This window comes from Coregonus lavaretus (assembly GCF_964263955.1).
Source record: "Coregonus lavaretus genome assembly, contig: HAP1_SCAFFOLD_2506, whole genome shotgun sequence".
NCBI classification, from domain to species: Eukaryota; Metazoa; Chordata; class Actinopteri; order Salmoniformes; family Salmonidae; genus Coregonus; species Coregonus lavaretus.
In genome coordinates this window covers 25001-40000 of record NW_028164591.1, presented here as the reverse complement: position 1 = coordinate 40000, position 15000 = coordinate 25001, and the positions used below count along the sequence as shown (strand labels likewise).

Below are 15000 nucleotides of genomic sequence, written 5' to 3'. Positions count from 1 at the left end.
ACATGACAGGACAGGACAGGACATGACATGACAGGACACACACACACACATAGAAACAGCACAGAAACACACAGACATGCACACACTCGGAAACATCACAGACACAGACCTCATCTCCTCACCCTTGTGTGTCAACAGAGGGGCCTGGCCACTCCGAGTCAGGAGAGTCTAGGTGTGTCCATCGGTGGGAGTGGCAGTCTGCACAGCTGGAACCAGGAGGAGGGGCCAGAACAGACAGAGGATCCTGATTGGCTAGGCGAGGGACAGGAATTGTCAGAGACAGCATCAGAAACACCTCAAGGGAGAAGAGAGGATGGGAGGAGAGAGGAGGGAAGGAGAGAGGAGGGGGTGGAAAAGGGCTTGGTGGAGGCAGAGGAGCTTACAGAGAGGAAAGAGGTGGGGATGGAGAGATGGAATGTTCTGAGGCAAGGAGGGCAGGATGAACGAGGGATGGAGGAGAGGAAGAAGAGTGAAGACATCACTATGGAGCCAGAGATTCAGTCTGAATGTATGGGTGAGAATGGGATGGGGAAAGAGGTGGAGGGAGAGAAAGAGAGCGAGGAAGAAGAGAGAAGAGTGGTGCAGAGTGGAGCAGAGAGAGAGAAGATGCAGAATGACAGAGGTAAAGACCGGCAACAAGGAGAGGAGAACCAGGGGCAGGAAAGAGGCCCCGAGACACCAGGAGAGTTACCCAGGAACAGAGGCCCGAGGCTGGGTACTGAGTCTAGGGCCTGGGCCGGAGCTGTGGAGGACCACCAGGGAGAAGGGGACAGACTCAGCCCCAAAACTACTGATCAACAACCCCTGGGTCAGCTAGAAAAAGAAGGAAAGGGGGAGGAAATAGAGGTGGGACGCATTTCCCTCTATCCCAGTGTTCCAACTGCTGTAGCACTGTTCCAGTCACCGGCCTCTGAGCAAACCTTCCATGGGAAGGCCCAGACCAGGGGCTCGCCTAAGCCCAGTAAGCCCAACAACACACCTCGGAGCTGGGACACTATACAGAAGAGCTGCCCTCAGGAACCCAACAACACCCACGTCTCACCGAATGACAGCGCTGGACCTGTAATAGCCACACCTGTCCCGACTACGCCTATGAACGACCAATCAGAACCAGGGGGGAACCCCACAGCGCAGGAAGACCCGCCCCCTGTCAAGGTGTCTGAGCTGAAGAAGAGATTTGAGGCTTGATTATTGGTGCAGGACTGTTTGAGTGGTTCATAGCTCAGCCAATGCTTTTGCAGTTTTTAAAGACTTGGGGACTTGACGAGTCAGAGAATAAATTGGGATGGGACATGAAACTCTGGAACATGAAACACGCTGAATGTTGTTGGGTTCCTGAATGAATAGAACTGACAATCCCCTATTCTAACCGACAGACAATTTCAGTTCTACACCATATATTTCTAACTGAACATTCTGTAGTGTTCTTATACAGGTCTATGATGTAATGCATAGGGCCAGGAGTTTTTCCCAGGATGTATTCACTAGGAAGAAAACGGAACCGAACGGGGGAGAGACCTTTCTGAATTTGTCCAATAGAAACTCTCATTTTCGTTGCAAAATATTTTCAGTTTGGAGTAAATTGTTTCCATTGCAAAACATTTTGATACAATGCTAAACGTTTTTGCTACAGTGTGCGACTAATGAATACACCCCCTGATCATGTTACATGACACTCAGGATCCAGTTATGTCCCATCCCAATGACTGATGTAGCTGGTTGTAATGTTCTTAGATTACCAGCAGGTGGGGCTTGTGGAACATGGATAAATTAACTCAATGCACTGAATACATTTTAAAGTGTTATACTTCTAGAAAACTTATTTTTTATTACCAAATCAAATATTTTTCTCCGGGATAATAAGAAATGCACTCAATAAATGGAAGTTTTATACTTTTTGAGAGGAGTTTTATTACCAAATCAAATCTTTTTCACCTGGATAATATCATCAGAAGTGCATTAGAAATCATTCATAGTGTCTTAGACAACCATTCTTCATTTTCAAGACATACAACACACACACACAAATATATATAGCCACAAAATACAGTGACTAATATGTTTATACAAGAAGGGATACACTTAAATCATGGTTTGTATCCATGTAACAGTTTATGACTGCCATAATAAAGAGTGACGTTTTCCATATTGAGGAACTTTTAAATTCCCTTTTCTCTGTATGACTGACCTAATCAACAACTGATGTACCTACAGGTAAACATGTCAACAACTAGTCCACCTACAGGTAAACATGTCAACAACTAGTCGACCTACAGGTAAACATGTCAACAACTAGTCCACCTACATGTAAACATATCAACAACTAGTCCACCTACAGGTAAACAACCCACCCCTGACAGGGCATTCAGCATTCACATGTTGACACACTGAAGTCAACATCAGCACAGTTGGAGAAACTGGAGAGAACACAGACACTGGAGAGAACACAGACACTGGAGAGAACACAGACACTGGAGAGAACACAGACACTGGAGAGAACACAGACACATCCACCAGGCATGTTCAGGCATATTTAAAAAGACACTTCATATACAGATACCTTTACACAACACAATACATACAGAACATTATTACTAATATCCCCGTCTGGCTTCATGTACAGACACCTTTACACAACACAATACATACAGAACATTATTACTAATATCCCCGTCTGGCTTCATGTACAGACACCTTTACACAACACAACACATACAGAACATTATTACTAATATCCCATTCTGGTTTCATGTACAGACACCTTTACACAACACAACACATACAGGACATTATTACTAATATCCCATTCTGGTTTCATGTACAGGGTAGAGGTGGAGGGTAGTGAATAGTGAGGCTGTGGTAGTGCCAGAGAGAGGGAGGAAAGAGAGAGAGAGAGAGAGAGTTCAGCGACAATGCTAGTGTGTGTGTAGCATCCATGCTAGAGTGTGTGTATCAGATGAGTCTCTCCTCCTTGGGCAGGGGCAGGCCTGGTCTCTCAGCCCCTCGTGGTCCTGTCTGTTTTCCCTCCTCCGCACTGGGCCGATACTTTCCCTCCATCCTTCTCTTCTTCCTGATCACACAGCCCATCAGGGCCAGGGCGAGACACAGCACTAGGGCCAGACATGGGACTAACACAGACCACACCCCCCACGATGCCCTTGGTAACGACAACACCACTGTCATGACGATGGGCCCTGAGGAGTCAGAGAGGGAGGAGGGGATGAGAGAGAGAGAGAGAGAGAAGCAGGTACACAGGCAGACAGACACACAGACAATAGGTAGACGGATGTCTCACTCACCTGAGGGTTAGAGGTGACACTGCTGGTCTCGGCTCTCACATCTGGACCAATGGGGACACAGCAGCCAGACTGACAGTGAGGAGTGCCTGTCTATAGAGAGACAGAGTGTTCGAGGGCATCAAAACCGTGACGTATCATGGGTAAATCATGACTGACTGACTGATCTACAAATAATATTGAGTAGCCATTTGTGATGCAAGGTGATTTGTAGATCAGTCAGTGTCGACTCGGCAGTCGGCTGCAGTGTCAAACGTGTCCAGAGACAGTCTAAAGCAGTGTTTCTCAACCGAGTCCCAAATTACACCCTATTCTTTTTCTAGTTCACTACTTTTGACCAGGACCCATAGTGCACCATCTAAGGGTTAGTGTGTGTATATATAATAGGATGTGGGTGTAACAGTGTTGCTTCCTTCCCTCTCCTTGCTCACACCTGGGCTTGAACCAAGGACCCTTCTGCACACATCGACAACAGTCACCCTCGAAGCACCGTTACCCGTCGCTCCACAAAAGCCAAGGGAAACAACTACTTCAAGGGCTTAGAGCGAGTGACGTCACCGATCGAAACGCGCACCGCTAACTAGCTAGCCATTTCACACCGGTTACATGGGCCCAGGTCAAAGGGGGTGCAGTACAAATAATAATGGTGCCATTCGGGACAGATCCCCAGTCAGAGATGAAACAGCACAAACCCAGGGTTGGAGAGTCTGTTAACATTCCTCGTTTGGGCATTAGTGGTGAGATAGTTAATGATCTGCTTTGGGTAAATAATAGTCTACTGATCAATACCCTAACAACACTACACTGAAACCACGAGCTGCACAACTTACAGGAAAAGCGATGTATTTACTTTACTGTCCAAACAAACATTCCTAAACAACCACTTGTGTGACTAGAATTTCAACAAGGAATAATGAAATACATTTGAATATTGAAGCGCTCATATTACCAACTTTACAATTAAGCCTATCAAGTAAGTTGAAGCAACTAATAAACTCTAGGACTAGACCTATTAAACGACCGATTCTTGATGCTTTATTTTAAAACCTGCTCAAATTGCAAATTACGCTTCCATGGTACGGATCGCCTGTCAAAGTAAATATTGTAACTAAACAAATATTTGAATTCAGCGCGAAACCCAGCCGCCTACACACATTCACACATCATTTTAAAGCGCCGATAGAAGGAATGTCGGCCCTGCTGTTGGAATGTGACCGAGCCTGCTACACCTGTTCTCAGGTGTATCAATTCTAATGCGCTGCTGTTACAAAGAAATAAAACCAACCCAAAACGGTCTAAATACGGCTTTCAGCATTCGTAGCCTATCAAGCTAAAGTTCCACTGCTAAAACTATCCTAGGCCTACTATATCTCTGTTTTCAACAACAAACACCTCTGCCGACTCTATCAAATCTACATCATCATACGGACCTATCAAACAACATTGGCGATTGTTTAATTTAGGTGTTTTCCAAGGACTTACCTGCTGATTACAACGAGCTATTTTCCGAAGTCAATGGACGGTAGAAACAGTAGGCATATTGGTGTAGACTAGCGATGCCCTAGGGCTACTTAGGTGACTTCTCGATTATCTTTCAAACTCCATTCAACGGTGTCCGCCCGGTAACTTTTCTAACCACGCTCACCATAGTGTACCTGTCCGTATGCAAATGAGGACGGTTGTCACATGTGCAGCTAGAGCCAATCAGTACCTAGGACTACTACCGAATTATCGCCTCTCTCTCTCACACACTCTCTCACACACACACACACACACACACCGTTGTGGGGGGATAAAACAGGCCTTCTGTAGCCTACATCTTTAGCAAACTTGGAATCCCCTCCCCCACCACCACTACCACCACAACTAGTTCCCTGTCTGGGACAGTTTAATGATTACAGGAGACCAGGTCCTCCCAGCTCCAGCAGGGTTGGTTGAAGAGGTGAAGTTGACACAGTGTGTTTATTTCCGGTTTTTCTCGTCATTGACAGGATTAAAGTACCTTAGTCTGACCCGTTATCAAACATACACAGACATAGTTGTTAGTTGTAAACTATAACTGTTTGGGGTTCTTTTCAGCTCTTTACTTACATAACATCATATCAAAACCCAGACAAAGAGATTATTTGAGAAAGAAACATCCAGAAACGACTTAGAGGTATTGACTGAGGAGGCTGTGTGTGTGTGTGTGTCTGACCCCTGTCTGACCCCTGACCCCTATAGCCTACTGACCCTCCCTGCCTGAGGGTCAACTCCTGGGCTCTGTCTGAAAACGTTACTAGCCGTAAAACCCTTGTCCCTGTTTCCTCAATAGTGTAAAACAGTTGTAGAGGGCTCTGGTCAAAAATAGTGCACTATATAAGGAATAGGGTGCTATTTGGGATGCAGCTATGTGTTGACCAAAGGTAGACACAGTCTGTGAGTTACTATGCCATGGCATAACTCATTGTAGCCTAATACAGAGCGAGTATGGACTGAAGAGGAGTTTTACAATTTAGGATTCAGAATATATTCTGTTAGAAACTGACCAGTCAATTATGTACACCGTGACTGTCTATTCAGCTGTATGTATTGTAATGAAACAGGCAGGGAGCGCTGCTTGAACCCTCAACTTTCTGGCCCCAAGCCCAGCGCGTCATCGATTGTGCAACAAAAGTATGCTCAAGTGGCAGAGTCAATATCCGCGTTTATAAACCAGGGTCGCTACAATATACACACACACACACACAGACAGGGGGAGAGCGGCTCATAATAATGACCGGAACGGAGCAAATGGAATGGCATCAAACACCTGGAAACCATGTATTTGATACCATTCCACTGATCCCGCTCCAGACATTAACACAAGCCCATTCTCCCCAATTAAGCCCATTCTCCCCCCCCCCCCCCCCACATACACACAGGCTGATCTTTATATATCACAATCCTGAGTTTGTGTTTCAGCATAGTGCAAAATCACAGGCTAATACATTTACATTTACATTTACGTCATTTAGCAGGCGCTCTTATCCAGAGCCACTTACAAATTGGTGCATTCACCTTATAGCCAGTGGGATAACCACTTTTCAATATGTTTTTTTTTTTTTTTTTTTTTTTTTGGGGGGGGGGGGGGGGGGTAGAAGGATTACTTTATCCTATCCCAGGTATTCCTTAAAGAGGTGGGGTTTCAAATGTCTCCGGAAGGTGGTGAGTGACTCCGCTGTCCTGGCGTCGTGAGGGAGCTTGTTCCACCATTGGGGTGCCAGAGCAGCGAACAGTTTTGACTGGGCTGAGCGGGAACTGTGCTTCAGCAGAGGTAGGGGAGCCAGCAGGCCAGAGGTGGATGAACGCAATGCCCTCGTTTGGGTGTAGGGACTGATCAGAGCCTGAAGGTACGGAGGTGCCGTTCCCCTCACAGCTCCGTAGGCAAGCACCATGGTCTTGTAGCAGATGCGAGCTTCAACTGGAAGCCAGTGGAGTGTGCGGAGGAGCGGGGTGACATGAGAGAACTTGGGAAGGTTGAACACCAGGCGGGCTGCGGCATTCTGGATGAATTGTAGGGGTTTAATGGCACAGGCAGGGAGCCCAGCCAACAGCGAGTTGCAGTAATCCAGACGGGAGATGACAAGTGCCTGGATTAGGACCTGTGCCGCTTCCTGTGTAAGGCAGGGTCGTACTCTCCGAATGTTGTAGAGCATGAACCTACAGGATCGGGTCACCGCCTTGATGTTAGCGGAGAACGACAGGGTGTTGTCCAGGGTCACGCCAAGGCTCTTCGCACTCTGGGAGGAGGACACAACGGAGTTGTCAACCGTGATGGTGAGATCATGGAACGGGCAGTCCTTCCCCGGGAGGAAGAGCAGCTCCGTCTTGCCAGGGTTCAGCTTGAGGTGGTGATCCGTCATCCATACTGATATGTCTGCCAGACATGCAGAGATGCGATTTGCCACCTGGTTATCAGAAGGGGGAAAGGAGAAGATTAGTTGTGTGTCGTCTGCGTAGCAATGATAGGAGAGGCCATGTGAGGATATGACAGAGCCAAGTGACTTGGTGTATAGCGAGAATAGGAGAGGGCCTAGAACTGAGCCCTGGGGGACACCAGTGGTGAGAGCACGTGGTGCGGAGACAGCTTCTCGCCACGCCACTTGGTAGGAGCGACCGGTCAGGTAGGACGCAATCCAAGAGTGAGCCGCGCCGGAGATGCCCAGCTCGGAGAGGGTGGAGAGGAGGATCTGATGGTTCACAGTATCAAAGGCAGCAGACAGGTCTAGAAGGACAAGAGCAGAGGAGAGAGAGTTAGCTTTAGCAGTGCGGAGAGCCTCCGTGACACAGAGAAGAGCAGTCTCAGTTGAATGACCAGTCTTGAAACCTGACTGGTTTGGATCAAGAAGGTCATTCTGAGAGAGATAGCAAGAGAGTTGGCTAAAGACGGCACGCTCAATAGTTTTGGAGAGAAAAGAAAGAAGGGATACTGGTCTGCAGTTGTTGACATCAGAGGGATCGAGTGTTGGTTTTTTGAGAAGGAGTGCAACTCTTGCTCTCTTGAAGACGGAAGGGACATAGCCAGCGGTCAAGGATGAGTTGATCAGCGAGGTGAGGTAAGGGAGAAGGTCACCGGAGATGGTCTGGAGAAGAGAGGAGGGGATAGGGTCAAGCGGGCAGGTTGTTGGGCGGCCGGCCGTCACAAGTCGCAAGATTTTATCTGGAGAGAGAGGGGAGAAAGAAGTCAAAGCATAGGGTAGGGCAGTGTGAGCAGGACCAGCAGTGTCATTTGACTTAACAAACGAGGATCGGATGTCGTCAACCTTCTTTTCAAGAAGTCATCCACAGAGAGGGAGGGGGGGGGGGGGGAGGGGGAGGAGGATTCAGCAGGGAGGAGAAGGTGGCAAAGAGCTTCCTAGGGTTAGAGGCAGATGCTTGGAATTTAGAGTGGTATAAAGTGGCCTTAGCAGCAGAAACAGATGAAGAAAATGTAGAGAGGAGGGAGTGAAAAGAAGCCAGGTCCGCAGGGAGTCTAGTTTTCCTCAAATAATAGACATGTATCTCTCCTCAACTCATTGCTTAGTAATTTTGTTAATTGTGCAGCGCTGATGCTGCTAGTACTGAAGGCCTGCATTCTGCAAAATCTCAATCTGAACTACTCACTCCCGTCACTAGATGGCAGTGTAAAGTTTCTTGTTCAACCATCCTCAGTTCTACAACCGGAAAAGAGAAGAAGAAATGCTGCTGATTTTCGTGACGTGAAAAAGACCATTTCCGAAAGCACTGGCGGGAGTGCAAATTGTATTCTCTAGTTACAACATAATTACAAAGAAAAAAACGCTGCAAAAGCAAGCTTTTGTTGAAGTTATTTAGAAAAACGAATCTAGCGCTAAGCAGGTGTTATATTGCAAGCAATTGAAATTGTCCAAGTTTTCAGGAGAGAAGACGGCAACAACCATCAGAAGACGCCACACACGTAACGTTATCTTTAGTCAAAGAGACTGAATGGTTAGCTAGCTTAATATTTCCCGTCCTGCCTTTATCTGCAACGTCAAGGGAGATAAACGAGCTAAATTCTAGTCATTTTCAAATAATTCATCTGCTAGGCTTGCAAGGTTACTGTAAAGACATGGCTAAAGTTCAAGTGTTGAATGTCGCTGTGTTGGACAACCCAAGTCCTTTTGGGAACCCGTTTCAGTTCGAGATTACGTTCGAATGCATGGAGGATTTACCGGAGGGTGAGTGGTAACGTTATTCTGTTGCTAACTTCGTATTTTTGGTAAAATCTAGCTAACGTTATCTAGATAACTATACTATATAGTATTATTTGCTGTTAACCAAAATGCAATTATAATGTAGCTAACCTTTGCCTTTTAGGTGTAACAACAGTTTGCTGAAATGTATCTGTTTCAATTAACTTTACATGTATATGTTTCTAGTTAACTACTTAGCTAAATTGAAATATGTTGGTATTGTTTGAGGAAGTTAGCTAGCTAGCTATTTGAGTTGACAATTCATCAGAATTTGGCGCCCGCGCGTATTGTTAACATTTCCGGTCCTTCTGACATCTGGATGGCGGTGGTGACCTCGAGGCGAGCCGATTGGTGCGCTGACAGATTACAACGGCAGACAGTGGAAATACTTATGAATAAATTGCGGAAAAAACGTCTCTCTTCCCCTAGGTCATGTTTATAACAGATGAATAGCTATTTCCACTAATGAGAATAAACCTATCCTGTCCGCGCTAAAGTGGAGGTGGTGGGACCACACTTAGTGCGTGGATGTGTCTGAAATGGCACTCTATTCCCTATATCAAATCAAATAATATTTTATTTGCCACATGCGCTGAATACAACAGGTGTAGACATTACCCTGAAATGCTTACTTACAGCCCTTAACCAACAAGGCATTTCTTTTTTTATAAAAAAGTAAAACAACAACAACAACAAAAATGTTGAGAAAAAGAGCAGAAGTAAAATAAAACAGTAAGGAGGCTATATACAGGGGGGTACCAGAGCAGAGTCAATGTGCGGAGTCACCGGGTAGTTGAGGTAATATGTACATGTGGGTAGAGTTAAAGTGACTATGCATAAATAATTAACAGAGTAGCAGCAGCATAAAAAGATGGGGTGGTGGGGGCAGTGCAAATAGTCCGGGTAGCCATGATTAGCTGTTCAGGAGTCTTATGGCTTGGGGGTAGAAGCTGTTGAGAAGCCTTTTGGACCTAGACTTGGCGCTCCAGTACCGCTTGCCATGCGGTAGCAGAGAGAACAGTCCAAGACTAGGGTGGCTGGAGTCTTTGACAATTTTGAGGGCTTATATAGTGTAGTCGCAGAGCCTTATGGGACCTGGACAAAAATAGTGCACTATATAGTGAATGGGGCCTCCCGAGTGGCGCAGCGGTCTAAGGCACTGCCTGTCAGTGCTAGAGGCGTCACTACAGACCCTGGTTCGATCCCGGCCGTGATCAGTAGTCCCATAGGGCGGGCACAATTGACCCAGCGTCGTCCGGGTTAGGGGAGGGTTTGGCCGGGGTAGGCGGTCATTGTAAATAAGAATGTGTTCTTAACTGACTTGCCTAGTTAAATAACAAATGCAAAAAATATGTGTGAGAAGTAAACTAACTAAATTCAAATCAAATCACATTTTATTGTTGCTTTTATGATACGGTTATATATATATATATATATATATATATATATATATATATATATATATATATATATATATATATTAGTTTTTGCATTTTAACTTTTATTTTATGCACTTTGAGATTATTTATGTATAATGAAAAGCGCTTTTAAAAAATGTATATTATTGTTATTAGACTTTACTGTGAAATGCTTACTTATCAGCCATTTCCCAACAATGTAGAGTTCAAAATTAATAAAAAATTAGCAAAAAAGGAAATAGTAGCACAATAAAATAACAATAACAAGACTATATACTAGGAGTACCGGTACCAAGTCAATGTGCAAGGGTACAAGGTTGTTGAGGTGATTGAGGAAATATATACATGTAGGTAGGGGTAAAAGTGACTAGGCAATCAGGATCAATAATAAACAGAGTAGCAGCAGTGTGTGTGTCTGTGTGTGTGGCGTCAATATGCATGTGTTGGAGTGTGAGTGTAGCATGTGTCTGGGTAGAGTCCATTGAGTGTGCATAAAACCGGTGCAAGAGTCTCGGTGCAATTGATACGGGGTCAATGCAAATAGTCAGGGTAGCCATTTGATTAACTGTTCAGCAGTCTTATGGCTTGGGGGTAGAAGCTGTTCAGGAGCCTTTTGGTCCCAGACTTGGCACTCCGGTACCATTTGCCATGCGGTAGCAGAGAGAACAGTCTGACTTGGATGGCTGGAGTCTTTGACAATTATAGAGGTCCTGGATGGCAGGGAGCTCGGCCCCAGTGATGTACTGGGCCGTACGCACTACCGTCTGTAGCGCTTTACGGTCAGATGCCGAGCAGTTGCCATACCAGGTGGTGATGCAACCGATCAGGATGCTCTCGATGGTGCAGCTGTAGAACTTTGAGGATCTGGGGACCAATGCCAAATCTTTTCAGTCTCCTGAGGGGGAAAAGGCGTTGTCGTGCCCTCTTCACAACTGTCTTGGTGTGTTTGGACCATGATAGTTTGTTGGTGATGTGGACACTAAGGAACTTGAAACTCTCGACCCGCTCCACTACAGCCCTGTAGATGTGAATGGGAGCGTGCTCGGCCCTCCGTTTCCTGTAGTCCACGATCATCTCCTTTGTCTTACTCACATTGAGGGAGAGGTTGTTGTCCTGCCAGGTCTCTGACCTCCTCCCCATAGGCTGTCTCATCGTTGTCGGTGACCAGGCCTACCACCGTTGTGTCGTCAGCAAACTTAATGATGGTGTTGGAGTCATGCTTGGCCACGCAGTCATGGGTGAACAGGGAGTACAGGAGGGAACTGAGCACGCACCCCTGAGGGGCCCCTGTGTTGAGGATCAGCGTGACAGATGTGTTGTTACCTACCCTCACCACCTGTTGGCGGTCTCTCAGGAAGTCCAGGACCCAGTTGCAGAGGGAGGTGTTTAGTCCCAGGGTCCTTAGCTTAGTGATGATCATTGTGGGCACTATGGTGTTGAACACTGAGCTGTAGTCAATGAACAGCATTCTTACGTAGGTGTTCCTTTTGTCCAGGTGGGAAAGGACCGTGTGGAGTGCAATAGAGATTGCGTCATCTGTGGATCTGTTGGGGCGTTCCGCGAATTGGAGTGGGTCCAGGGTGTCTGGGATGATGGGGTTGATATGAGCCATGACCTGCCTTTTCAAAGCATTTCATGGCTACAGATGTGAGTGCTACGGGGCGATAGTCATTTAGACAGGGTGCCTTGGTGTTCTTGGGCACAGGTATGGTGGTCTGCTTGAAACATGTGGGTATTACAGACTGGGTCAGGGAAGTTAATGTGTGTGTGTGTGTGTGTGTGTGTGTGTGTGTGTGTGTGTGTGTGTGTGTGTGTGTAGACCTGGAGTGGAAGATCATCTATGTGGGCTCAGCAGAGACTGAGGAGTATGATCAGACTCTGGACTCAGTTCTGGTCGGACCAGTACCGGCAGGCAGACACATGTTCGTGTTCCAGGTGAGTGACTGAGCTACACACACACACACACACACACACACAGTGAGTGACTGAAACACACACAGAGAAAACCCACGGACATATACATCTCAATCTCTCTCTTTTTTCTCTCCTCCTCTTCCTCCCTCTCATCCCTCCTCTTCCTCCCTCCAGGCAGATGCCCCCAACACCGGGCTGATTCCTGAGAGTGATGCTGTGGGGGTAACCGTGGCACTCATCACCTGTACCTACAACGGACAGGAGTTCATCCGTATCGGTTACTATGTCAACAATGAATACACCGACCCAGAGCTCCGAGAGAACCCACCGGTCAAACCAGACTACACACAGGTAATACACACACACACACACACACACACACACACAGGTAATAAACAGTATGATACACACACACCAGACTACACACAGGTAATACACACACACACACACACAGGTAATAAACAGTATGATACACACACACCAGACTACACACAGGTTATACACACTGATACACACACATACCAGAAAATCACAAAATGGAAAACAGAAATCGATTCTTGTAAAGGAATTGACTCCTTGTGAAAGGTTCTCACCACTGTTAGGAATCGGAAATACACTATTTTTGCAATTGACTCCCAGCCTTAATTCATAACCATAACCCTCCCCATAACCCCCTCCACCTCCTCCAGCTGCAGAGGAACATCCTGGCCTCTAACCCCCGTGTGACCCGGTTCCATATCAACTGGGATGGCTGTTCAGACAAGATGGAGGACAGTGAGAACGTTGACCCCTCCCCCAACAGCAGTAGCAGCATGCTGCCTCCCTCCTCCTGTTTACCTGGCAAGGTTTTATCTGTAGGACTGATGCCTGATAACTCTATGGACTGTCTGTAGAACCCAGCCACCCCACCAGCATTGCCTTACTGCGTTCTGCTCCAGCAGTCTCCAGTCTTTGGCAGGAAGGATGAGTCACTGTTATAAACCACCTGTACTATAGGGTTCACTGTCTCCATCCTTCACACAGCAACATCTCTCGGTCTCTCTCTGTCTCTCTGTCTCTCTCTCTCTCTCTCTCTCTCTCTCTCTCTCTGTCTCTCTCTCTCTCTCTGTCTCTCTCTCTCTCTCTCTCTCTCTCTCTCTCTGTCTCTCTCTCGGTCTCTCTCGGTCTCTCTCTCTCTCTCTCTCTCTCTCTCTCTCTCTCTCTCGGTCTCTCTCGGTCTCTGACTCTCTCTCTCTCTCTCTCTCTCTCTCTCGGTCTCTCTCGGTCTCTCTCGGTCTCTCTCTCTCTCTCGGTCTCTCTCTCTCTCTCGGTCTCTCTCTCTCTCTCTGTCTCGACTGACACTTGTACATGGGCTACGTCCCAAATGGCACCCTATTCCCTACATAGTGCTCTACTTTTAAACGGGGCCCTCTGCTCAAAAGTAGTGCACTAAAAAGTAGTGCACTATCAGGGAACAGGGTGTCATTTCATCCAAAATGTCCTGTTTTGTGTCTTAGGGTTTTAAACAAATTGACACCAGGACTGTTTCCATAGCAACACAGTTTAGCCCAGGCCCTGTTCCAATACTTCAGAAATGCATCCTTGTTTCCTTGAGGTGAGCAGGGACCTGTAAGTGGCAGCAAGGTGACCACACTGTTACTTTCACCAATACAACCAATTCAGATCTGTGATTACTTCAAGGAAGGTAGGCCTCTAGTAGGAGACTGAGTTGCCTCTAGACGCTGCTCCAAGGTCAGTTTCTAATGACCAGGGAAAAGCCCTAACCCTACAGGGTGACTCCAGGACTGTGCAGGGTTGGGGGTCAATTCCATTTAAATTCCAGTCAATTCAGGAAGTACTCCGTGATTCCAACTCTCTTCAATGCTTTTCAATGTGGAACATGTGGAATTAGAATTTGTTTTACATTCTGAATTGAAAGGAATTTAAATGGAATCGACCCCAAACCTGGGGCTGCGTCCCAAATATCACCCTATTCCCTACATAGTGCACTACTTTTGACCAGAGTTGGCCGGGGCCCGTGGGGCTGTTGTCAAAAGAAGTGCACTATGTAGGGAGTAGGGTGCCATTTGGGAGGCAACATGCATGGCAGTTGTAGTTGGGGGAGGGGTTTGTTTATTTCAGTCATATGACTGTTTGTTTACTGTATATATCTTTTGATTCATTAGCGCTTAAAATATTATTTTTTTTGTATTTAGTATTGCATTGTAATATTTGTAACAATGAAAAGTATAAATAATAAACATATTTTGTTGTTTTTTAAATGGTGTATAGTGAGAGTGTATTATAAATGCTGTGTTATGTTTTCAACTGGAGAGGTTATGTCACTGAGCACTGAGGGGAGGAGGGGTGAGTGGGGGAGAAGGAGAGGGGAGGCTTGCTAGAAGCTGAGCCTTACTGCTTCTCTCCTCTCTGTGTGTGTGTGTTTCATTCATAAAATGCAGCAGGACAAATAGCATCTCTCTCCACCAGTTTCACTATGAGACGGTGCAGACTTGCCTCATGTTGCTAAGCAACTGCAAGAAGGGGATGTGGGGGGGGTGTCTCTGCTCATTCTGATCCCTGTTGAATGAACCAGTTCTATCCAATCAGCATCCCTCTACTCTCCATCCCTCCGCCCACTCCATCCCAGTGTGTTCAGTGATCCTATCTCTTCTTCCC

General features: G+C 46.4%; 2 protein-coding genes and 1 long non-coding RNA gene across 5 annotated transcripts in view; 2 read left to right on the top strand and 1 right to left on the bottom strand.

Moving 5' to 3' along the window:
- The window catches only part of dennd1c (DENN domain containing 1C), a 16855-nt gene extending 14956 nt beyond the window's left edge, over nt 1-1899 (top strand). For both annotated transcript variants that reach the window (XM_084191908.1, XM_084191907.1), the window contains one exon: nt 139-1899. In XM_084191908.1, the coding sequence (XP_084048034.1) occupies nt 139-1188 (1050 nt within the window). In that variant the 3' untranslated portion in view covers nt 1189-1899. The remainder of the gene's footprint in view (nt 1-138) is intronic.
- LOC311116881 lies at nt 1881-4967 on the bottom strand. The gene is made up of 3 exons (XR_014611520.1): nt 4779-4967; nt 3300-3389; nt 1881-3194 (listed from the first exon to the last, which is right to left on the bottom strand). It is a non-coding gene; the product is annotated as an uncharacterized lncRNA (long non-coding RNA).
- Nucleotides 4968-8254: 3287 nt separating this feature from the next.
- LOC311116878 (histone chaperone asf1b-B-like) lies at nt 8255-14600 on the top strand. Of its 2 annotated transcripts, XM_084191905.1 has the most exons (4): nt 8255-8995; nt 12248-12363; nt 12517-12693; nt 13032-14600. In XM_084191905.1, exons 1-4 carry the CDS (start codon nt 8887-8889, stop codon nt 13233-13235), a joined length of 606 nt encoding a protein of 201 aa, XP_084048031.1. In that variant the 5' UTR covers nt 8255-8886; the 3' UTR covers nt 13236-14600. The 2 variants fall into 2 exon arrangements, with proteins under 2 accessions (XP_084048031.1, XP_084048030.1); XM_084191904.1 differs by lacking the exon at nt 8255-8995 and having other exon boundaries at nt 11795-12363.
- Nucleotides 14601-15000: the final 400 nt, after the last annotated feature.

Bases quoted from the DNA above. Each gene is read 5' to 3' on its own strand.
- LOC311116878 (XM_084191904.1), top strand. From the start codon at position 12,136: ATGGTGGTCTGCTTGAAACATGTGGGTATTACAGACTGGGTCAGGGAA. The intron at 12,364-12,516 runs GTGAGTGACTGA...TCCTCCCTCCAG, and splicing joins GACACATGTTCGTGTTCCAG to GCAGATGCCCCCAACACCGG. The intron at 12,694-13,031 runs GTAATACACACA...CACCTCCTCCAG, and splicing joins TCAAACCAGACTACACACAG to CTGCAGAGGAACATCCTGGC.